The following is a 26,369-nucleotide window of genomic DNA, read 5'->3' as shown; positions in this document are numbered from 1 at the left end:
GAACGTTAGTTGTGTTCGACAAGGGGCGCGCGATGTACCGTGTGAAGCCGCAACACTCAGGCTTTCGCATATCTACACGTAAATTCTGCAGTGCTCTCGGAAATTTTCAGAGTTCACTTGGTTGATTATCCCTCTTTACTCACTTTCTAACAATTCTCAGCAATTTGTACACATTAATCACGTCCCTTCACACTGATACACTTTCATCGCTATTTGCTCACTTTCTAACCATTCCCACCCATTTGTGAACACAAATCACGCCCTTTCCCCCTTGTACACTTTCAACATCTTATATTTCCCGCCAACGAAAGTTAGGGCTACGTCATAGAAATTCGAGTACCAGGTGACTACATCTGGACGTCCGCATTATTCTTCCCGACTATTTCGACGTCTGAATAACTGAATTGAACAATTAACCTACATGCACCTCCCAATTTTCTATGTGAGAAGTTTTGATGCTCTATCTGAGGCAGCCATTCTTTCCCATATAAACTAATTTGTTCGAACGTAATCTAGCAGACAAGCTCCTGATAACCCGAAATTTCAAACTAGCCTCACAATGCTTATACATTAAAATGAATCTTGAATCTAAAACCTTTCAGCCAAGTCGAGTCCATTTACTGTAGGCACTAGGTTCGAGTAAGCGTCTTGAAAAATTACGACCATGCTTTAGCACTTTGTCTCCAGTGGGATGATTTGCTTTTCGGGGAATAGCTTCCTTTATGGCTGTCTGAGGGAAACATTCTTACTGGCACGCTGGGATTAATTTTCGTCGTGTCCATCGAAATAATTTGAAATAGTTTGCTTTCCGCCGGTTAGTTACCGCCTGCTTACCGTGTATGTTAGTTCAAACACTCTTATTATGCTACATTCTTGTATGTGAGCCCCAGCTTCGCACCAGGAGCTCTCCTATTATTTGCTTATTCAACTTCCTGCAGGAGCTCCACTACAATATGGAGATAATTTCTTGTCTCCTTGGTGACTGCTGCATGAAACGCGTTTACTGGCACCCTCTTAAAATGAATACATCCTTAGGAAACGTTGTACTGGACACCCCAGAGTGTTCCCTGAAGGTTTTCAAGTTTGTTCTGTCAAACACCACTGCGTACGAGTTCCTTTTATTATCTTCACAAAAAAGGCAATCACTGAAACTTTCCCTTAACCTTTAAGGTTCTCCCTCTTTGTATTTCAGGCATTGCTCTTTTATGGTAATTGCATTTGTTAGAGGGAGCACGATGCCCCTTACCCCCAGCCGGAACAAAGGAATGACCACACAGTCACAGTCATCATCTTAATCATCATCGTCGTCGTAAATGGCAGCGTTCATTTAACTCTTCGTGTTCGTTTCTATATTCCTTCACATTTAACCTGATTTCATGACCTCTGATGTTTTAGCGATCGCAAGCGTGAGCGCCTTAAGATACGCCTTTATGCTGCCGGTGTATGGTGTAAGAGTCTGCTTTTGAAATATGTACCTTAATATATTTAAGAAAATTAGCCCAAGTGTTCCATAAACAAAATATTCGACTACATGTACTCTTCCGTGGTTCTCATAAACGCATCCTAAGGTCGTATTAAAAGCCTGTGCCGCAATCATCGTTCTACTTCCTACCTTGACATTCATCAGACGTGTATCACGTAGAAGGAAGAAGAAATTGGAACCCAAAGAACACAGGGCGCCATGTTCCGAGGATCTTTGTCCAGGTGTGTCCTTCAGCTTACGGTCATGGCCCTGGCTCCTTCGCTCGCTGACTGCCAGCTGGAACCGAAGAACCCTACCATCTACAAGATAGGTAAGAACGGCTTCCAGCCGCCTACTCTATTCAGCCGTACTTAGTACATGCGTTCATGGCTAAACGCGCCAACACGCCGAATATAATGTTCTTAATGTGGCTGAAGAATTCAAACCTTAAAAAAGCACCCGCAGTGCACGCTGCTAGATTATTTCGAATGTTAAAACTTATTTCGTGTGCATGAAATCATGCAGCACATTAACGTGTCTTTTGACACTCGACTTTATCGGAATACAGCCTCCGCTACTAGATTACAATCCTACGCTCTTCTGCCTAGCAACTAAACGTAGAGGCAACTACCAGTTAGGGTTGCGGGTACCAGCGAGAATCTGGTACCTCGAGTGATGCTTGAGATGAGTTCGGCTATACTGGTGTATTAAGTCGTGTTAATATTTTAGGCGCAGGCAGATCATCAAATATTGGGGACAACATAGGCCATGCCGCTGGAATTGTGGCTTATCAGAAGATTCATATGGCTTTTTGCCGAAAACGCCGTCTCTTAAAAGCCAAATAGAGAGAAGAATTTATACTATACTGCATGTACAAGGCGCACGCGTAATCACTAATATTCTACCGAATATGATAATGTCATTTACATTAATGCAATAGCATCACTAATGTCCAAATGAGAAAAAATGGGGATTAGTACTTCAGCTGTCTCTTTATGAAGAGCAAAACCGCAGCGTTGGTGGCTCCCGTATGCCCCTCCCGCTTGCGGACGCCCGATCACGTATATGTTCTTTCTAAACCGCTTGACCACTAATTGCTATCAGTGCTTCAGATATTTCATGCATACTCATTGGCATACTCTTGAAAAGACAGGTTAACAGCGCTAACAAATACACACTCACACAGGACAGGCGCTTCTACTTCAACTTCTTATTCGAAACGACACCGTATACAAACTTCTGCTTCAGTCACCAAATGCTCCTGCAGCGTCGCCAACATATCAGTTTAGGCCTACCCTACCTTACTAAAATTCAACAGACGACTTTCACTATTAAATATAGATGATTTTCTGATGCAAATCGAACCTAGTCTTTTTAAATATAAGAGGCTTCTAGCAGCTCACGTGCAAGAGAGTCCCTGCTCCTGCCTAAAATTTTAATCTTTCCTTTTAAGAGCAATGTACAAACTAGCCCAGCAATTAGTTTTACTTTTTATTGGCATACAGGAAGGCGTTCCGACTTAGATATGCAGCGCCGCTTAAAAAAGGCCGTACAAACATCCCTCGATGGCATAGGGCAAGAGTGTTTGACGCGGAATCTAAGTATCCCGAAAGGTTCAGTTTCCGTAATTTTTTTTCCTCAAAGAAGACTCCCGGGTGTCCTGTTGCTGCCAGAGCTGCCATCTAATGTAATCTCGTTACGTCACAGAAACCTAACAACTACTCAGTGGCAGGTAATATCAGCTATTGATTACGACCTGCCAGACATATGAATGTGATTTATTACGCGCATCGATGACGAGGCCTTCGATACCACAGCGTTAAAACATCCCGTGAGATTTACAGATGTTAGGCGAAATGCTAACTACAAGGCTTAGCAATGCGGTTTTTGCTGTGTTTCATTTTTGCGGCGCATATATTATGGTTTTTCTCCTGTTTTGGTTTCGTTTCGAACATAATAGTCCTCGTCCACCCTCACGTTCCTACTCTGATGTAAAATCCCATTTTAACGTCTCTGACTGCATTAGCGTCTCTGACTGGAAATCCAAGGGTCCCCCTGTGGAATTCATTTTTGATTCAGAAGTGCTGCCTAAGTTGGAGTTAGAGTTTATTTCTTTCTTTTACAAGAAAGGGGAAGCCAAGGCAAAAGGCGGCAAGCCTGACTGGGCCTTGGCTCCCAAAACAGACGACAACAGCACACCTCTAGTATATATAAAATATGTATATAAAAAAGACATTATGCAACATTTACATTTACAGTTCGCAACTCTCCCACCGGCTACATGGCTACAGATAGACATCGGCGACATGGGTGAATGCTAGCTCTGCTTCTCGCGCTGTAAAGCTGGGTGGTGGCTGATTGTTTCAGGAAATGCACTTATTTGTCTAGAGGTTTATGCCATCAGGAAACAAGGTGACTCCCCGAATGCTGATTATTTGCACGGGCTTGTGACGAAACCAGACGACGTGGAATGCCCGAGTTTGCAGGCATGCTGGTAGTTGACAGACTGCCTAGTCACTTATAAATTCGGAAATGTTTTGAAAACAACCGACCCTCCTTACCAGGGTGCAAATGAACTGGAAACAAAGCAACTTTTAACTGTTGTATAGAACAACAACCATGGACTCAGTGGGCTGAATTCAGAACCTTGTGCAAGTGCTACGAAAATATAAAAAAAAAAAGCAATCTGAAATGAAAAAGCAAAAAACAAAACAAAATAAAGCGCGTTGGACTGAAATCATTGAAAACTAGCAGAAACTGCTCCTGCATTGCACTTATAATTCGACTTAGTTGTTGTTATAATATTTTCTGAACTTATGTCTGCTCACATACCATTATAAGACGTGGTCTTAGCTTCGGACTGAGGATTTAAAAAGCAAAGTTAATTACCAGGGCCAATGTAAATGGCCTGGCTGAGTACTAACAAACATAAAAAATTGCAGTAGAACCTAGCTACAATGAAACTAAGAGGGCGAGCAAAAGATTTGGTTAAGGAGAAATCAACCCAAAGTACTCATATTACGCCAATGAATTACAAAGATTGCACAAAGAGAAGGATTCTTGGTGTCGTTGCAGACGAAGCACAGAAACGTATACCTGGACGTTTACTATACTTACACTAGTTTGCTAGTGACGAATTGTGAAAATATCATGTAACTACATAGTTGAAAACGACTATCGGTCCAGACCAGTTAAACAACTGAATGCTCTGAACAGACAGATGTTCTACAGTCTGAAGCCTTTTTGTTCTCCATAATAGAGGAATTGGTTCTCAATAAGTAGGTTTTGCTAATTTTGCTTGAGGACGAAATAAGATATTCTACAGTGCCTTGAAATATCACTCAGCAGGCGTATACTAAATTATTTTTAGTAAGTGCCGCTGAAAAACAGCTACCATGCGGCGACCAGCTGCTAGTCAGTCTTTCACTCAGTGCAACGCAGAGCATGGCTGAGGTCAGCCTGCAGAGAAACAGACTATGTTCATTGAGACGCGTCTGAGGACGCTGAAGTAGCACCGCTGTTGTGTTGATTTTTTTTCATGCGCGAGTAACTTCTTGGTCAGCTGAAAGACTACTTACGTAAACAATGAATTCATGCAAATATTTTAGTAATAATGTCAAGACGACCCAAAAGTTCTCAAGTGACCGTATGATTCTGCGGGAAGTGCTGAAAAAGTTATCTAAACATTCTGCATTAAAATTGAACTCTGGAAAACAAACTTTTCTCCTGTTTAATGAGGCTAAAATACACGAGACCGTTCCAGACGAACACAAGTCCACTTGTCGAAACGTTGGCTCGATCTGCGAACTGAAGCGTACCCCATTTACCCTTATTGAGTGCTCCTTCATATAATGAGACAGCACTAGTATTGATTGCGTAGCTTACTTTTCTAAGCGGCATATGGAGTTTATATCGACAACCTCCTCGACTGTTGTTGTTCACATCACTTGTCAACGCGTGTCTCTGCAGCCGATAACTATATTGCTATGGACCAGGCTTGCTGTCGGTTTCGAAGCATAACGAATTCACCCAGCTTACCACTTGAGTTAATAAAGTTAACCATGTGCCACATAGGCCACTCCCCACGTTACACACACGTGTAATGCAAGCAACCACAGAGGAAAGTAACTATAAGATATGTGACGTCACCGAAACGGACGACTAATCACTGCCTCATTAAGCAACTTGCCAACTACCAAATGCAAGATGTACACTCGTTATGAGGACCATGGTTTATGAATATTGTTGCCCAAGCTACCATGATTGACAATGATATAAAAGGCCCGCTTTAATTGAGCAGTACGAACGTTGCTGCATGGTCTGGGTGCAGCTTGTCTAATTCAGGATCCAAATGGTCCTGGAACCCTGTATTAGATCTAACCTACCATTTTAATGATGAAGCCCAAATTTGTAGCTTCTGCCAATTCTAGAAATCACACGTGATCTTTTGATGTCAGGGTACCTACCGACCAATCAATGTCGCTCGGCCATGTCGCCTGCCAACTTCCAACAGCCAGAGACATCCGCAAAGGGCAACGCTGAAATTTCGAGGCTTCAAACCCTCCTCTAGTTTTTTTGGTTTGCCATTTGGAGCTGTATTTTCGGTCCAAAACAGCTATCTGGGCCACACGACCCTCAACAGCCCTCTGTATATAACAGTGGGCTGCGATACGCTCACCGCTTTTGAGAGCTTGCTTATATTTCGCCGCGACATCTGATATACGCAATTGGATCAAGCGATGCACGAGAATTATGATACAAGTAAAATATATGCGGTTATAGACAGGCATATATACATAAAACTAGGAATAAAAAACGGCATTTCTTCTGAGCAGTGTCCCTGAACGACAACTGCGGCACGAGAGTTGGAAACGGCTCCCTGAACAACGCAACGGAGCCGCTGTCCTCGACCATCGTGACGGCTAGGCAGTTTCGAGACCGCAGGGCTGCCACCAATGATGGCTGCGGAACCGAGATCTCTGCATCGGGAAGCGAAAGCATGATTGTCTCCGTAATCGAGATGAACCTGCGGCAAGGATTGCTCAACAATTCATGCATCGATTACGTCAACGTGAGCTTTGAGTTTCAGTAACTCGATCGTTCTAATTTATATTTGTGAAAGGTTTGAGTTTCAGTGGCAATTAAAGTGTCGGCTAAAAATTTCAATTTGCGATCGAAGGGGTGGTTTCTAGCGGCAACACAATTTTCTCTCTTGATACGCATGCTTGATTACTCTTGAAACAAGCTTATTATTTAGGTTTAAGAAATCAAATGTAGCTTGACCACAGATTTCAACGAAACACTTGTTTGGACTGGATTAGATCGGACCTGAGATTCCACCTCACCCGAGAAGATGGGCTCTGCGACAGGAAAAATATCTACTGATAAGCCTTGGGTGTGTGGTCACTCGGCGAACATGAACCCCATGCTCGTGCACACGACACGTCTCTCACTTTAGACGTGGGCGCATAATGATTTGGAATTTGGTCTTAGTTTATGTGGGACCATGCTTTTGCCTAACGTGTTTTTGTAAGCGTGTTCCTCTTCCAGATGTGCGATTAATACCCACCTTAATACTATCGACGACCAAAGTCTGGAACACGCCTGCTGCGATTTAGGATTTTAATCACGTGAGAATCTGTAATCGCTTTATGTACGTAGCACACGTGAGGGGTTAAGTTAAAAAATTACCACCGCAAGAACGGTGTGTAAATACTACGAGTAGATACGAAAGTAACGCGGTTTATTCGCCAATCACGCCTTGCAAGAAATCTTATCCCCGATACATTTACGCAACGAGGAGCTTCTAACGCCTCGTTGCCCAATGTTATTTTTCTGAGATCTTTGATTATTCCTTCAATTTCGCGAATAATATTTTTGTGTCATGTTGGCTCTGGCTGTCTGCAATTTATCATGCTTCGTTACTCGCTCTTGAGTTTTCTTCCAAGAAAATCTCACTTATTCATTACGATTGCAATACACGTATCTAAATAGGTCTCCCCTGATGGGGCTGGGACAGGTAGGTCACCGCCGCTTGAGGCGGGGGCTAGCCTGCCGCCGAATTTTTATCTGTTGTAGGCCGTCTTTGCACCCGCCACCGCTACGATGGTGAACGACGGCTGTTGCGACGCGCGTATTTCTCTCCGTCTTCCTTTTCTTTCTTCTCTATTTTCTCTTCTGTCAGCACGAGGCAGTGGAGGTGGCTCAGCTACGGAGCAAGTAGCAGGCCCGTGCATTTTATTCCTTTTTCCTACAGCCACAACAACAACAATAAGTGGTGAACTGCGTTATGTTCGGATAGCACTAAAAAAAAGGCGTTTACCCTGCAAGGGCTCCCATACTGCCAATAGCTTCGACCGATCCTTGTGTATATTCACCTTTGGCCTCTAAGAGGAGAAAGGCAGTGTTCGGAAGATCTAAGAGCATTCCCGAGCCGTAATCGAATCAAGCGGTCGTCATGAAGATCAGTCGACGTCATTAGCTAGAAAGGCATGAGTTTTATTCAGCTATAGAAAGATCATGTCGCAACGCCTACCTTTTATTGCGGCAGGGTTATTTCTGGACGACTGTAGTACATGCTCATCCGCTGCATAGAACGATTCCATTATATTTAGATATGTGCCTTCAACACCCTGATGGTCATTAGTGCTTCGGTTTTGACCGAATCAGAGGCTTTCTCGTCGGTTATGACGGCGTAGTGTAAGCTCTGCTTATATTCCGTTCATTTATCTACAGCTGGCTGGTAACGTGAACGTGCGCTGCTGAAGAATGGTTTATGCGAAAGCCTAACTGGGCATTGAGGTTTGATCATTGAGCAGTCTTCGTCTGTTCTTTGGACGCTTATGGGGACTTGATGGCGGTGTTAATAGACATTTAGACATATACTTTCCTGCTTACATTAAATTCTGCCTCGAGTTTCAGTGAATCGCTAAAAGTTGCTGAGGAGAAAATTTGATTCCTTTCGTTAGTCTCAGTTAGAAGAGACGTTGGTAACTAACTGTCATGAAGAAGGCTGCAATTGCTTATGTTTCCCGCGGCGCTTTAAGGACACCTATGCCATGTCCAGCGCTCATCATATAGCCAGTGCGCCTTTACAGCAGCCACTATGACAGCAGCAAAAAAGTCTATAGCGGAGTACCGGACATTTATCGGTGCGCAGGTCATCACACGCTTCACCAGCACCAATGATCCGCACCAGGACTGCGGTGTTGTCCGCAAAAGCGACAACAAGCACTTCGTCACCTCGTACACGCTGACGTTCAAGCTGTTCTCGAGGACACCCCTGTCGTACTTCTTCGACGGAAACATATACGCCGTCGTCGTCACCGCTGCCACAGAGCGTGAGCATGAACTGTACTGACATTGCTGCCTTGTTCTCCGTGAAGAAGGACGTGCCTGACATTACTGTCTCGTGGCACCTTCAATGTTAGGAAAGTGACTCTACAGGATGTAGAATCTGCAGCCCATTGTCGGTGGTTCAGCTGGATCAGTGTTCGTGTATGTGGTCCTTCTCTAAACAGTATGGTGGGATGAGAAAATGAAAGGAGGAATGTTGTCTACTACTGCTTGCTTGGCTCTGTCACGTAGAGATGCAAAAGTTCTGACAGCGAAAGGAGAGTGGAGTAGAAGGGTAATAATTAAGACTATGCATGAGTGGTATTTCACCTCGCTGACACAGCGACTATACATACGTGTAAAAGTCACCTTCTCTGGCTCTCAATTATCAATTCTTATAACTCTTCCTTTCATGTTTTTCCTTCAACAAAAAACAATGATAGGTAGTAAAGGGCGTGTTTGAGTGCATCGAATTAACGGCATTTTCTGTATTTGTAGTAAGTCAGGGGAGGCTGTTTCGACCAAAAAGTAAGTGAGCTGGCTCGACGCCTGGACGATCACGGTGCCTCCACAGCACAAAAAAAAAGCAGTTTAATATTAAAAACGAATATAAACCAGTTTTGCCACGCTTCAAACAGGATTCACCTGGCAAGCCATAAGTTTGCAGAGAAGTGTAATGAGTCGCTCCCTTTTGGCAGTGCCAATTTGTGGTGATAAACAATATAACTTCTCGTAAGAGTACAGGGAAGTGAAGCCCGCTTATGCTGGGAGCTACCATGTGATGGTATGTGGTAGACTCCATGTAAAAGGGGAGATTGGGAGCGCTGTTAGGCAGGTGCTACACAGGTTGGTCACATTTCTGTTCTATAAGATTAATGGGCATTATGTAATGACCAATCTTGTTATCTTTGCGGAGCCTTTGCATACTGCGGCTCTTTTGTGTCCATGCTCCCTTCATTCAATAACTGACAATGTGATTCAGGTGTGCTGCATGGCATAGATTTGTCCCTTTCACTCTGAATGACTACTTTCGAAACCCACCCCTCCATCGGTCTACTGCCCCTGTTTCCGGAAGCGACATGTCACATATGCATCGGCGGAAAGGGAGCGGAAGGTGGTTTGAGATGGGAGGGCAGCAGTAATTATCCGACAGCAATCAAATGCCAGTGATTCGATCATAAGGTGCCAGTGGAGTTATGGGTCTGCTCCGAACGCTGGCTCATTGAATTTCTTGCATAGCGGGAACATGTATCAACGTGTGGAAAAGTATTAGGGCCAAGTAGAAATAATTTCGACCGTTAGCATGTACTCTACGATGGTCCTGAATCTTTTGGCTTCTGCATGGGAACTTGTTAGAACTGACGTAATGGTTCCGTTGTTAGAACTGACGTAAGGGCTCCGCCGAAGGGCCCAGAAACGCACCTTTATGGGCCCTATAAGGCGTTTGTCTAAGGCGGTATAGTACGCGTATTAGTTCCCAAACTGGGAAATCGCATGGACAGAAAACCAGTGGTCGCATATATGATTATGCGAAACAAAAGCTCAAAATCAAGACAACAAAGAAGTGATGGAATACCCAACACAAGAGCCAATTTTCGACTGAAAGAAACCCAAAGCGGCAATGGCGAACGAGACTTGAGATTAACAAGCGTATGCGCGAATCGTAACAGAATCACCAAAGGTTAGCAAAAATAGAGTGAAATTGAAAAACATGAAAGGGGATGTGAAAGCATCCACCGATGAGAGGTTCACAACATTGAACGTGGGAAACGTAGCTCTTTTGAACACAAAATTAAAGGGGTATTAACATATTTAGGTTGCTGCTGGCCTTCTACGATCTGATAAGTTAATCTTTTCGCAACAACTGAGCATTGACCCAAAAATGGCACGCACCCGCAGTTCTTGCAATATTAATCCAGATCAGTGCCAGTATGTCTCTTTTATATATCTTTCCCATGTTCAAAGCCGTGAAGCTTGAGTCGGTGGGTGCCTTCAACTTCAACACAATCCTTTTCCTTTATTTGTTTGCTCTTCGTAGATTTTGATCGGTTTGGGTGGTTATCTCATGATTGGCGCATGCGCTTGTTAGTGGAATCGAGTTTCTCTCACCTTCGTCGTTTTTGGTGTCTTTCAGTCGGAAGTCGGCGCTAGTGGTGTTTTCTTCTCTTGTACGTTGTCTTGGTTCGGCGATCCCTTTTACATAATAGAACAATACCGATAAATAGCAAATCTCATTCTTTCTCACTGAATATATGAGTGCTAATCAATATTAAAAAGTGTTTTACTATCAGTATTCGTCGTACGTCAGTGCCATACTAGCTTTCTCCTTTAGTAACGATGAACCTGTCGCCTGTCTCTCTAGGTTTTCGGCTCAGTACGCACCACGTATTTAAAATAAACGCCGAAAATCCAGGGTCCAGTATAAAATACTCATTATGTCTCCTCTTGATTCAAAACCTGGTTGGTATTCCAGTGTGGGTCACCCTCCTTATGTGCGTCACGAGTACAGGCTAAGTGGCGCCAACCGTTGCACAAGATCGCAGGTCGTCATCCATCTGATGTTAATGCGGGTATCATCTTTGCTGCATTTTCAGGAGAGAAAAAGTAGAAAAATGGTGGAGACATAAGGTGTTGATAAGTTTGAACTACCATTCTACCTGCGATTCTAGAACATGGTACCATACATTTTTCTGGCTTAGGTGCTTTACCGTCTCGCTTTACCGGTGCTTTACCGTCGGTGCTTTACATGAGAGGCGACTCGTAATCAACTTTTTTTATGAATTGTGAAACAGCAGCAGCACTTGTATAAAAAAAACGACGAAGCCGTGCCGCACCTATGTTTTATCGTCATGTCAAGCTGTCACTACCATTGTTAAATATTCTGACGTAGCCAACAGTTGTGGAATTCGGATTAAGAGGCAACTCTCTATGCGGATAGGCAGCTGTGTGGAAAGGTGTGTTTTGTGGTTTACTTCTCAGGCTGGGTTGCTTATGAAGCAGGCCACAAATCTGTGTTGTGGTGACGGGGAGAGCGGGGGTAAAGGAAACACAACATGTCACGTGATTGCTGATGCAAGCAAAATTTTCTGCTTCTAGAGGAGCGATTCCCTTTTGACAAATATTCCTGGTAAAACGCCTGCAGCAGTGGCTGGTTGTTTCTCCCTATGTGTGCGCAGCCGTCAACGGCCGGTGTGCCCCGAACCAGTTCCTGTGCCTCAAGGAGAACCGCTGCATCTACGAAGGCTACAAATGTGACGACATCAACAACTGCGGCGACGACAGTGACGAGGCCAAGCTGGGCACATCTACGTGCTGTGAGTAGCTACGCATATGCAACATGTTACTACAACCAAAACGCTTCTATAGCCGCTCTAAGGGGGAAACAATAGTTTGTTCCTTTGAACACTCCCCAATGCACATGAAATGTTGCTCAGGTTACAGCGGAAAGCAAGGAGTAAAACGTGACAACCGGAACCGCTCCTTAAAAAAAAAAAAAGACAAAGAAACAAAGGCACTCTTGCATGATTTCCTGACCCATTTTTGCGTTCAGCAGCCTCTCTTGAATGCTCTCATTGTTGACGAAAATGAGCCTTTTAGGTCACAAGAGAGCTATAGCATCTTGGTTAATCACTCTTCATTTTATAATAACATATTATTCAGAATGCGCTCCTAGTTCCCACAGTTCTTTCGTGTTACTTTACATGTAAATAAAATGCTGAAGAGGGTAGGGGCACCAAATGTTCGTGCAGTACTTTTGTGTATTAAATAGTGCGTAGCAATTCTGTATCTGTAAGCCTAAAGCACGGTGCTAGAAGCCCAAAATCGCATTCATCATCATCATCATCAGCAGCAGCCTGATTATACCCACTGCAGGGCGAAGGCCTCTCCCATATCTCTCCACTTAACCCGGTTCTGCGCTAGCTGCATCCACTTGACCCCTGCTCCCGGTGCCGCGCAATTCTCCACCGGATGAAAGAAAAAAAAAGTCCGCGTGTCGATGGAATTGCATATACAGGTTTGGGGTGCGACTTGATGCCGGTGAACACCTCCGGCAACGCACTCCCTCACCAGAACAGGAGTTGGCCACCCTGGTGCAGTAATTGGCCACAACCTCCTATGATAAGCTCCATAAAATCGCATTACATAATGTATTATTGCATTATCAGTACGCCAATGTTTCCATTTCGGTTCGTAGTTACCAGGCCTTTAGTTGGCGTTCAAAAACAGGACATAGCATTGAAACGTCCCGTGGACCAAAAACACGTGGCATCAACGAGTAGGTGCATCGTCTCCTCTGTTTGCAGTGTGATACCGCCATCTGATCTCATGGCGGAGTGCCACTGTGGAAACAGGTGGTCAACTCTGGCGAAATCGACTAGGCCGCTGTCGGCGGCAGTCTTCACCAATTTGAGTAAACGAATATTGCCATCAAGCATAATTTTCGCTACAGTGAGCCGTCGTGCTGTCGTGCGTTAGAATACTTAGAACACTGTCAAGCTTGTATAAGTACAATGGAGGGGATGGGATGGAGCCTCTCTTTTGAAACGGGGTGGTAGCACTTGCTATCAAGCTCGTTTTTTCCCCTATATCTTAATAATTCTTTTAGATCAGTTAACTATAACATCCCTCTGTTTATTGAATTTTGTTTCTACATTACTAACATGTTAATTTTCTGCTTTTAAGCCACCAATTTTCAAATAGTTTTTTGCTAGCTTCCAGCGCAGGGGCATTCAACCGGCCACTGGTACCTCTAAACCCCAGGGCCTCAGGAAGAGTGACTGCGCCTGCATCGTCTTAGGGAAGGATACCACCACATTCGAGTATAAGATGGTTATCTGTTTCTGGGGATTTAACACATACTGCACATGTGTCATCTTTATGGGTAAATTTCTTTTTGTAGCTGCGTGTTCTAAGGCATTCTGATCTAGCTTCAAAATGTCGGGCACTGCCTCTTGAGTTATCAAAGAAAGCTTCCTTTCTGATCTGCCTATTACACTTTCGGTAAAGCTCTACACTCTGCTTCTTTTCCATAAAATTTATCCAATTTTTACCTTCTGTGTTTTTCACATATTGCTTAATGCTCTTTATTTAGTCGTTCTTGTGACCAGCATACTTACTGGTTAGTTTCCTAGTTCTTTTCTTCCAATGTGAGTCAACGCATATATTTAAACACTTTAACTGCCAACCTGTTACTGTGCAATTTTCTCAGGCGTTCATCATGTAATATTTTACTCTGAGCTTCCCGTACTTCGAAAGATGCCCAGTCCATATCTCCCTGTACCGCCTCATTTGTGGCTTTGCCGTGGGCACCTAGTGCTAATCGTCCAACGGATCTCTGATTTATTTCTAATGTCGACTGTACCTCTGAGTTTAGGCATAGAACTGCATTTCCGAATGTCAGCTCGGCACTATAATTCCTTTCCAAATACCCCTCAGCACCTGATACCTGTTCTATTTATTTACTTATTTACCTATTCTATCCCTACAATGCCCTATGCTTCATTATCTCAGCAATTCTTCGCCTTTTTGTTCCAAGTGATTGCTCATGCTTTTCAATATATGCCAATCCTTCGTTTACCCATACCCCGAGGTATTTATATTTTGCCACTTCTCGTATTTCATGGCCTTGTATGTTAAGACCCTGATCAGTTCAGCCGTTGAAATCATCAGACCTGACTTAACTCCACTAAAACTGAAGCCTATGCATCCCCTTCGTCTCCGCAGTATTTAACTAGAGTTTGCAAGTCTTCCTGACTCTCAGCTAGTAGCACAATATCGTCTGCATACATCAAACTGGGGAGGCGCTGCTCTACCACATTTCCGCCTAATCTATAGGACAGGTTAAAACTTAGGTTGCTTTCTTGTATCATCCCTTCTATATTTATCATATAAAGCATAAGCAGCGGCGGGGATAGAGGACAACCTTGTCCTAATCCTTTGCTTACCTTGACAGCTTCCATACTTCTTATCCCTTCCCATGTAATTTCAACTTTTTTATCCCGGTATATTTCCTGTAGGATACCTTCTTCTTTTAATATGTTACACCGGAGTTCTCTGTTTAAGTTGGCATACGCCTCGTTTATGTCCAGGAAAGCCAAATACAAATGTCTATTTTCCACTCTAGATATTTCGATGCATTGGTTAAGCATGAACAGGCTATCATCTCAGCGCCTACCATTTATAAAGCCGTTCTGAAGTTCTCCGAGTATTTTCTTACTTTCTACCCATGCTTGCATCTTTAATGTCATCGCTTGCATGGCCAGCCAGTATTTAACAGATGTTATGGTAATCGGCCTGTAGGATTTCGTGTGCATGCTATTTTTTTTTCTCTTTATAAATCAAATTCTGTTTGCTCTGCCGCCAGCTGTCCTGAATTTGCTTGTTCGTTATGACCGCTTCCAAAGATTTTAACAATATTTTCTTATTCTTGGACCAAGTTCATTAACCAGCTTCATCGGAATTTCATCCATTTTTGTAGATGTGCTTTTAGGAATATTTTTTCTGCCTTTTTCCAGTTTAGATTGGTCAGTTCTAAGCTTGTGTTGCTTCCTGAGTTGCAAAATATTACCCAATAGTCGCTCCTTAATGACTCGGTAACTGATGTAATGTAGTTGACTGCGCTGTCTGCTTTTAAACAATTTTCCTCGTTATCTTGAATCCGGTCCTCTTTTTTCTTTTTTCATTCTTTTTACCTAGACAGCTTATATGGTTCTAGAATTTTCTTGGTCCGCCTCTAGTGGCATGGCCCGCCGGGGTGGTGCGGTAATTCTTTCTTTATGGTTATTAATCCTTACGGAATACGGTACTTACCCACGCAAAATGAGGAGGGGGTTCCATATGATTCAATCATGCTAATGGGCGTCCACAGTATATGGTGGAGGCCACAGTATATGGCGTTCACGCATGGCAGGCTATCACTGTGATCCTGATGCGCGTCCTATACATATCTTTTTCCTCGAGGCTGTCCATTGGTTTATAGAGATTGTGAAGTTTGTCGATAATAATCCTGAGTGGTTGCCAAAGATAGAACCTTTGATGGATGTAAAGGAATTTTAGAAGGACGAAGCCAGTCCCTGGCAGGCTTAATATATCAATGTCTTGTGTGTGTTTGTGTTGTCTTGCAAAAGTCTGGCAATAAAGAAAAAAAAAAGCCGGGGTGGACGCCCGACTACTGTGCCGGAGTTCTTCCTTGGTTCGAACCCGACCACGGCGGCTGCGTTTCGATGGAGGCGAAACGAAGTGGCGTCCGTGTGCTGTGCGATGTCAGCCCACGTTAAAGAACCCCAGGTGGTCGAAATTGCTCCGGAGTCTTCCACTACGGCTCCCCTTTGTCTCTTTACACTTTCACTCCCACCTTCCTCCCTTCACCTATGGCGCACTTCAGGTGTCCACAGAGCAAGTGTGACAGATACTGCGCCTTTCTCTTCCTGTGAACCAATAATAATAATTATTATTATTAGTGACATCGTGTATTTCAGCCATCCAGCGATCGGTAGACTTTTTTATTTTACTTTAGACGAGGGCCTGTACATCACGTACCTTTTGTCGATCAGATTCCCATTTTCGGTCTATGTCGTCCTGAGGTACCTGTGCTTTCTTTGCTTCTCGGTCTTCCCTTGAGGCCGCTCGTCGTTGTTCAATAGCTTCCCTGATTTTCTTATTCTACCCGCTCCGTGGCTTCCTCCTTCCATTCCAGCGATTTGCTACTTTCCCCTCTTTAATTTTTCTCCTTATGAGTAGTTCTACCTGTTCATAATCCTCGTCTTCCATGAGTATTTGCTCTATTGTTTCCTGTATGTCGGCTGCTATCTTCGCTATTTGATCGTAGTTTATTTTGGAGTTTACTTATTGTCTAAGTTTCATTTCTCTTTTCATCAAGGGCCCCATCTGCACACTAATACGTTTATGATCGCTTCCCAGACTACACTCCCCTTCTTCGTCTATTTCCGTTTTTGCGAGCTTGTTATAAATTCCCTGCGACATTAGACAGTAGTCAATGGTCATCTTCTTTTTCTGGAATCCGACGTGATTTGTACCTCACCATTAGTTTTCTAGATTTACAATAACTAGGTTTTTCCATTTGCAATAACAATACAAGAGCGAAACGAACTGACCAGCAGAATCCTCTCTTACGTCTTAAAACTGTGCAGTGACTCTAGAAATATTTGATTATGGTTTTATCAGAGAAACTAAGCCGCAGTCAATGCGATGTCAGTGCACGTTAAAAAACCCCAGGTGGTCGAAATTTCCGGAGTTCTCCACTACGGCGTCTCTCATAGCCTGAGTCGCTTTGGGACATTAAGCCCCACAAACCAACCAACCAACAGTCAATGCGATAATGATGGGTCCAGAATGCGAAAGCGAACATTTCCATAAATCTAAAAAAGAATTGAAATATTTTATACGGCTACCTTGAGTCTAATACTTGACTGTGATGGTATTCAAACAGAAAGAAAGCCCGTGACAAGCTTTGAACAAGCTTGTAAATTGGTGTCTCTACTCCTTTAAGCGCGGCAGATCTGAGCTCAGGTAGTCGATATTGTTACACGTAAACTATAACTGTGGAGAAGTTTCCTCATTATCTTTGCCCATCTACAATTCTACGGGTGCAGCTAAACGTTCAAAATATGGCTGAATTGATGACTGAGCTCAAAATTAAAAGATGCTCTCGTTTGATCTGTATATTCTTTTATCGACCAATGTTTCAATTCCAATAAGCACACCTAACGTGGGGTTCTCAAGACTGAAGCTATGAGGCCACAAGTAACACTCATTATTTTGATGAGACATCAAAAGTTTAAATTTCGCTTCATAACAAAGCCAATTTGTCATAGAATGCCCTATGTAGATACGTTTCTGATGAAAAGTTATTTCAAAGATGGGGAAAAGTTTGTAACGCCGTGCACTGATGCGAAACCAATAGTTTCTTTTTGTCATGTATCAAAATGTCTCTCTAATTCTCGTGCTTTTTTATGTTTGCTTCTTTATTTTTAAGTGCATAATCATATTGGCTGACACTTGTGTTTAATTTTGTCTGCATTTATTAACAGAAGCACTCGCATTTATTAACAGAAGCACTCGCAATAGGGATGCGCGAATTTAGGAAGGTATAGGCTGTGTACGCTGTGTAGCAGTCCGGTGAAAATTGAACCTACAGGTTGCCTGTTCTGTGCTATCACTGTTTGTGAGCTTCAACCTTGTTGTTTTCGCGCTTTAATTACAAGAAACCTAAATTATATAGGCGGAAGAATTAAACGCCTTACTGAAGCCAACACATGCCATATGAAGGACTCGTCAACCATATCGACATATTTCAGCAAATATGCCTTAAAACAGGTGTTATGGAGAAGTGCGAAAACTAGCAAACGAATCCTACAATAAAACGAAACAGCATCGTGAACCTAACGTAGCAATAGGCACAATGTCACGTGAGTCTCAGTGTATATCGCAGGCAGATTTTACACTGGTAGAAAACGCTACGTAAAAGTCACGGCACTCCAAATATAGAGCCAGCTATTTTTCAAAATGGTCACTACACAGAAAAGTGTAGCACGTCGCAGCTCTTAGTGTTTGGGTAGAACACAAATTAACGTTGAACAGCACATGTACAGTGCGTTCCGAATTAGGCTATGCGAAATTTGATTAGATGAAGCTTAAGACCTGTTCGCGAAAGCAGTTTGTTTTACGCAAATGATGAGCTCAGGCGTGATACAAATTGCGATAAACATTTTTATCATGAACAGAATAACAAAGAAAATTTCCTCAGATAATGGTTTATTCGCTGCATTAAGTCCACATCTCCACACCGTTACTGAAAACCTAAGAAGTGGTGCCATAGGAAGCCTAATAATTTTTGTACAATTTATTGACGCGTTGGTGTCCAGAAATATGCGCATGTAATACTTTAACATAAACGTCTTACTGCGCATGCTACAACGCGGCAATCAGCATGAAGCTCGTTTGGTTTTACTCCTTTACTGCGTATTATGACTGAATAGAATATGGAGTTACAGGAAACATCGATAACTTTAAGAAAGAATATTATCTGCCTTTCCACTAGGACACATTGAAAATAAGTTGAGAAAACAATGTTAGGATCTCCGCGCTTGGACACGTGGACTGCGACGTCACGATATGAGGTGTGGGGGGGGATAAGGATTGAGGCACTCAAACCAGTGACAGAATTCCTCCACCGCTCTGGTGACTGTACAGACTGTCAATTCGTTAGCATTAACAAACTAATGTCGACTGTCCGGAGCAGCGGCGCCGAGCCGAAGCAGAGCGGAAACCGGGAGCGGGAACGAGGGAGGGGTCGTAATCATGCTGCTTGAGCGAGTGTCGTCTGCTTGGCGGTTCTGCCCCGCCGGAAGCAACTCCTTGAATCACGTTTCATGCCCGTGTTCGGCGAGCTCTTGTTCCAGCTACTGTATGCTTGTGGCTTCGATTGGCGCTAACTTGTAACGTTCCAAATATTACTTGTCCCTGCTTTCATCTGCTGGTACTGCCGCGAAAACGTTTCTTTTGGAAGTGATTAAGGTGATCATATTTAAGGTTCTGGACAATATTTTGGCCAAGGTAGTAACTGCAAGGAATTATTAGGGGTGTTCTGTTTTTTTTTTTTTTTCACTGCAAGTGCGTATACGTTCAAAATATTCTTCGCAATATATGCACACATGGCAATTGAAAACAAGTAGTGACAGCTTCTTCAATCACCTATGCCTACTAGCCGATGGGGGCATTTGCTTCGTACTAATGAGAGCAGCCTAGCAGGCGAGGCTTACTACAGCAGCAGGAATTGTGGGCACGCCCTTGCCCTTGCTTGCGCTGTCACGTCCTGCGTCTTCCGGTGCAGCAGCGCCCGGCAGTCGACGCACGCGCGGTACTGATAAAGAATTGACAGGCTTTACGAGGACTTTTGCGCTGAAATTATCGGTACCACTTGCAGCTTCACATTTTTCCAACAGGAGCACCATACGCAGCAGCTGCCCCACGCTATATACATCACGTAGAGTTGCCTCACGCAAAGGAGGGGCTTCTAGCCGAGTAAATTTCACACGGAATGAGATAGATTGCGTTGAAATTCTAGACGTGCGTGTTGCAAGACATAGGCGGATTACTAAGACTGTACGAAATAGAATATTGTCATGTAGTGGTGACAAGCCCAGTAGCCCCAAAGACATGGCGTTTCTATTGAATGAAACTCTTTATTGGACTGGCTTGCGCCCGCAAAAGAACTAAGCGTATCGGCGGCGGCGATGACAGCAATCGTGCTCCTCGGTCGTCGAACTAATGAACGCCTTTTCACTCATCAGCGCTCAATTTAAAGGCGCTGAAGAAAGATTTAGATAAAACCGCGAACAGTGACTAGAATACCCTGGAACACTGTTGAAGTACAGATGCGTGTCTGGAATCTTTCGAAATATAGCTCGAATAATCTCAAGCAACAAATGAACTGATAAAGCCGCGTCTTGAGACAACGAACATGAACAATCAAAGAATACACAATTGATCCGTGCATCGAATCATACTAATAAGGCCGCATGCCGGCGGCTGCCGAACAGGAACAAATACACATTTGAATAGTTCGCGGCAATATTCTTCAAACGGTGCTGGCGCTTAGGTTTCCCTTTCAACATACACGCTAATTGTCACGAATACTACATTTAACTATAGAATTTTAAGATATTGCCCCGTTAATAACGAAATTTTTTTATTTTTTTTTTAATTGGTTACATCGCTTATTTACCAAAGTGAGTTCTGGGTACTGCTCACCTTCGTTTTGTTTCAAAAAGTTAGTAAATTACAACTACAAACACCTGTGTATGTGTGTCGATTATGTGTGTACCGTTTTCGAAAATGGTTCTATAAGCCTGATATACCTGAGAGACTGACAACCGGTAAAATTCAAAACTAATGCTGTCCTTAGACATGTCCTCTCCCCTGCTAATACATATCGCAACAGAATACATCCCAGTATTGTGCCGGCTTACATGACTCGTTTGTACACCAATTCTTGCAGTTATGCCGCAGAGCTCACTACTACTCATTTCATTCGGTGTCATCAATTTCGTCATTACATGGATATCCGTGCTCTACTGCTGCATCAAGAGTGCCCTGTCGAGAAAGAAGGTGCGTGGATCTGACTGGTGTTTTGGGAACGGTAGTTCTGTTCTTATGCCATAGGATATGAAATAAGTATTTACACATATCGCGAGTGATACTCATCTAGCCATTCTCTTTCGAGTACACAGGCACACAACACATCAAAAATCTTCGTGTATCTCATTGCGTCAGGTTTCTTAAAAAATGATGCATCAGGAAAATTGAAACTATAGGAGGTAAATTTCTTCCTGAGAGTATTAAGATATTTACGTTTGTTATTTTCAGAAACCCAGGCGAATAGCTAAGCTAATATACGAGATTCTGCTTATGGAACAATGACAGTGAACACTACTACAGAGGAGCGCTGTGTAAGTCGCCACAGCTAAATGTGAATAATGGGAGAAAGGCAGTTCCGAATGAAGCCAGTTGCTGTTGTTAGTGAGGGCAGCGTGCATTCAGCCCTGACCTGATACTCATGACGAATGGCCAAGAAAGGTGTGCCTGCCGCCAATTCAAACTGCTTTCATTCGATCTAAGCATGTGATCTCTTTATCACAAAATGTGTTACAAACAATTTCCTTAATTTTATCTATGCTTAAGTAGAATGAACTTTGTCCTCGAATTCGAATGCTTGAGTGTCTACGATATATTTAAGCGTACAAAAATGTAGTGCGTCCTATGTCTAAGCATAGGTTACCCGGCAAGCAAACTGCGGTAGAATATTAGACTACGTGTGGAAGAAAATAATTTACTCTGATCGGCAATAGTTTTATTTGCTCATAAAAGTACTTTATAAGCTAATAAGAATTCTGTGGCAGAAGCCGAAATATATAAGTGAGGTGAAAAAAAAAAAATCCTCTACTGTCGCGAAATGTTTTTGAAAAATAATTTTTTCATGATCACCCAGCCCGAAAGTTTTGTGTATTGTTTCTACCTTGAGTTTAGACACCATCTGCTCCGTGCACAAAAATCAGAACGTATTTCATGACTTCTAAATATCTTCAACCAACATGGTTAATTTTTCTACCATGGAGCGAGGATATTAAAATAAATCCTAGAAATGTAAACAGTCCATTGGAGCTTTGTGTCCAGAGCTCAGGGCCGTACATGATATAATTTCCTTCCCCTTCTCCAATCGACGTCCTTTTGAAGCAGGCGTTGCGGGAGGATCGCTTCGGCTCGGCCACGCCCCCACTCGGCAGCGGCTCGGCCAGCGGTGGAGACGGGGTCACGGCTCAAGAGGTGTCCGCAGACGATGACGGATCGCCCGACCTTCTCACTACCAACGCCATGAGGTCGGAGAACGTCACCAGGGTAAGACAATGAGAAGCTCCATGCACAGTCTGTCACATTTCACATTTCAGCCTGTCTTTTAATCGAACGGCCGCAAAATGTGGGGACGGTGTAAAGGACAAATATATACCAAGAAAAAGTCTTACTAAAACAGGCTCTAAAAATCTGACTCAATTTGTATTGCCAATATTCACCACAGAAATTTCGAGGAGATAATTAGTGATGTCGTGCATTTTTATAGAACACTGTAACATAAATTGTGCGAAAAATGTTCAAACCCCTTTTTCAATTTTGGGAAAGGTTGGAGGGGGGGGGGGGTAAAGAAAGCTATGCACTTAGAATCAAATATGAAATACTATGACTTGCCTTGAACTCCTGACTAGCACTTCTCCTTTTGTACATGAATTTTATGGAGCGAGGTATATAAGATAATGATCAAAAGTTCATACACTATCACAAATGTACACTGTCATGAGTAAAATTATACCTCATAACACTCTAGCTCCAGTTACATTGAAGCGTAAACCCGTCTAATCAGCACCTGTAGTCAATAAAAACAATGGTGTTATCGTTGCCCTCCAGATTAAAACATTTACGGCCCCACATGAAAGTAATATATGCCTGGCATAGATCTGAAGTAATGTCTGCGTGGGTCAAGTCTGGAATATATGTTTTATATACGACACACTGTCACAACATTGTCATTGAAGGTCATCCTACTGCACAGAGTGTATGGAAGGCTGTCTATTAAAAAAATTGAGTCTTAGACCCAGGGGCGCGAGATGCGTTAAAAAGCGACCAAGCATGTGAAATTATACGGGTATACGTCGAGAGTAATCATAGCGTACATCCCTGGAGCTTCCGTTAGACAGCATTGTGAAGCCCACAGCAGTTTCAGCAGTGATATGCATCACTTTTTGCCTGTACCAAATAGAAAAGAGCAGAAAACTGTGTTCTAAAGGAATTATTTGGATTTAAATCTTTAGCGTTTTTCTGCACTTGTAAATGTATTATGGCAGCATGGTTGTCATTTTCACTATATTTTCGCACGATTATTCTTCTTGTGTGGTTCTCCAACAAGTACATTGTAATCTGAGCAATGCAAGCAGCATTACCTCGCTGATTCGATGAAGATATTTCCTAACTTTGCGATATTTCTAGAAAGGAATGTACGTCCACGTTTGGTTTCTGCTTTATTTCATATTTCATGTTCCTTAGAACACAGTACACGATACGTTCCTAATACGAGTGTCCCTTCAATGACGATGTGAATTCAGAGAAGCGTATAAAATCATACGCTGTGTGATAACAAACATAGTCCCCACAGATGTCACTTGATTTTTTCTGCAAACACCTAAATTATTTACCTGCGCAGTACGTAAACCGTAGCTTAATATAAAATTTGATAATTACTGTTCACATTTACGAACAAATTAATTCATGTTTGAGTAATAAAATATTCGAGCTCTTTGCTGGCCTGATCTCGACCGCGTCGCGAATTTTTGACACACACATTTCTTCGCTGCGATTTTTATTCTTTTCTGACTCCGGTCCTCTCCAGTTAATTCTTTTCCATCTAGTAGATTAAGAAAGTGACATACACAGCGCAAGTGTAAGACGGAGGTAAAAGCGAAGTCATGAAACAAATCAATCACTTGCGGTTGCGAATGGGAATGGTTGCTCTTTGTTAATTTTAATTTGTCATTTACTTACACAGATAATGTACTGCACAAATACATGCACTATAGCTTTGTAACAGAATTATTTCAAAGAACGCGTGTGCTACGCAGAGCAAGTCGCTGTTTTTCGTGCTCACTGATGCACTGTACAAAGGGTTTCTACAACCCGTAACTGCTGTCTGCTTTCTTCGGAGCTAAGGTTTGTATTCCTAAGCCCCTTAACAATACAATGAACAGTAACACAATATATGCTGCACTAACTCCGTACCTCTGCTTAGGTAGAGGGAATGTAGACTTAGTTTTTTGAAAAGAAAGAGCCACGCATGCTCGTGTGTCAGACTTGAGGTGGTGGTACTGTTACGGAAGCAAGTGCCATTACGATTGTCACATAAAACAGCACCAGGAGAGCAGCGGAAAGCATCACAAATATTTCGGTCAGTCACGTCTTTCTTGTGTAACAAAGTTTTAAACCAGCGCGGCGTATTTTCATATTTATTTTGTTAAAAGGCACTCAGCGCCGGCAGGCATATAATTTTTCGAGGAGGGTTGAGGTAGGTAAATTAAGGTACTACAGTTGTTGAGTGCGTTCGTGCTTCTGATTCTTGCAGGGCGGAAGCTCTATTCGCGACCCGCTGGTTGGCTCTGTCAAGAGGAGGGACGCCGACTCCACCTCATCCATAGAAGGCGAATAACGAGCCACGATTAAGGGTTCGCAGAAACGGGAATGCTGTTCAGCGGGGTATTTCCGCCGATGCCACTATCTGCCTGCTTGCTTCATGTAGCCTATTAACATAAACGCCAGTGCTACTATAATGCCATTTTACAGCATTGCATCGCGTGGTTCCTAATGTAGTACTACAGTAATATAACATGTAAGAACGTTCGTGTAAACGAAATTAAAATTTACTCTATGCAAAGGGAGTGCTACAAACGGCGAATAACTATATTCATTTTAGAGATATTAGTAAGATCAATTTGAAGGCAGGAAATAACTCTAGGCACACATTAAACTGCAATATCAGTAAGAGATAACGGCAATGCCATATCAGAGCGCTGCATTTTTACCTCAGCGCGTAATTAGCAGTGTGTTACGCATTAGACAAACTTTTCTAAAATATATCAATGGGAATCTATTCCCTCTCGTCGGACGCAGAGCACATTTTCTGGCAACTGACTCGAGACTTGCACAGTGTATAGAAAGAAGGCGTTTTCTCTTTAGAGCATCTGCTATTGTTTTTCCGAGTAATACGTGAACCAGTTATATCTCATGTACGGCAGAGCTACGCTTTATTATGGGCTAATTTGGAATTGTGGTCAGAGCGCTGGTTCACTGGGATGAACTTGAGTCCGTGGGTCTTCCATAAGCATTGGCGTTGCTTTGAAGAGGCTGGCACTTCATTTGAAATTGTTAGCCATCCCGATCTTCGGTATGATGTGTTCGAATGCACAGGCTTACGTTGGAAAAGAAAGGAAGGACAGCTATAGCAACACTTAGATTTTGATGGCGTAACATTCAGCAGCTCGTTTCAGCGGTAGGCATAAAAATGCACAAAATAGTCTCAAACAATTGCCGAAAGACAGGTGCCAACGAAGCCGATGGAGCCCTAAGTCAAGCTTCCACGTGAGAGAACGATTGGTGATAGCACCTGGACTCAAAATGTCGCCTGTAAGCTGGAAGTTACGCTAGCTGGCGAAACTCGTGAAATATCATTTTCATGACCGATCCGCTCAGTCTCGGAGCGGAGATGTGTTTCGAAAGTAGAAAATTGCGGAATGATGGGAAGAATTTGATGGGTGCAAGAAAAAAGGAACGCATCGATTGTACTTTTATGCCAATATCGCGTCAAGCAGTCCTGGATGTGTTCCAAACCGAGGCTAAATTTACTATTTTCTTGTCGGATAAAAATGTTTCCAGTTTATATACGGCCTTTGTATTTATTGAATGTGTCTTGTCAGGGTGCGGGAAAAATGTGGAGTTGTGATTCGTAAGCAAGCATTAGAAGTCTGTGCACTGAGGCCTCTACAAGCAGCTTTCTTGCATAGACGATGCGACAAACTTTCATTCAAATGCAAACGTCCGCTGCTTATTCCAACGCTTTCTGTTATTTCGCGGTTAGTAATTTTAAGAGATGTGCGTATTTTGAAGTGGTTAACCCGTTGGCCTGTCTTATTCAGCCTGATTATGAAAAAAAGTTATTGCTATCTACGAACATTTTTTGCTTGCCGGTGTATCACTGATACGGCATTTCAGTTGTAGCGAATGTTCTAATATGCTGTAAAGGCCAATAAAAAAGAAGCTGACATGGAACAGTTGGCTTAGTGGGTGATGTATACATATGTATCCTAGCCATAATACTGAATCCGGTTGCCGCCCCGTGCCGCTGTCTCCCTGGATAGGGCGCTCGAAAGATGAACAGAGAGACCTGTGTTCATACCCTGCCACGGCAATGCAATTTTGATGAAGGCAAAACACAAGCCGCTCATGTATTTTGCGGATC

At 43.0% G+C, this 26,369-nt stretch overlaps 1 protein-coding gene across 1 annotated transcript; it reads left to right on the top strand.

Annotated features, from left to right (window-relative positions):
• The first annotated feature begins 1,726 nt into the window (after nucleotides 1-1,726).
• Nucleotides 1,727-26,369, top strand: LOC146195194 (uncharacterized). The gene is made up of 7 exons (XM_084596745.1): nucleotides 1,727-1,793; nucleotides 6,298-6,533; nucleotides 8,622-8,802; nucleotides 11,974-12,111; nucleotides 20,817-20,926; nucleotides 22,055-22,213; nucleotides 24,480-26,369. Exons 1-7 carry the CDS (start codon nucleotides 1,727-1,729, stop codon nucleotides 24,561-24,563), a joined length of 975 nt encoding a protein of 324 aa, XP_084452871.1. The 3' UTR covers nucleotides 24,564-26,369.

Source organism: Amblyomma maculatum, chromosome 3, assembly GCF_055883805.1.
Source record: "Amblyomma maculatum isolate TAMU_Amacu chromosome 3, ASM5588380v1, whole genome shotgun sequence".
Classification (NCBI taxonomy): Eukaryota; Metazoa; Arthropoda; class Arachnida; order Ixodida; family Ixodidae; genus Amblyomma; species Amblyomma maculatum.
Note: the sequence above shows the minus strand (reverse complement) of the source record. Positions and strands in the feature narration are given on the sequence as shown.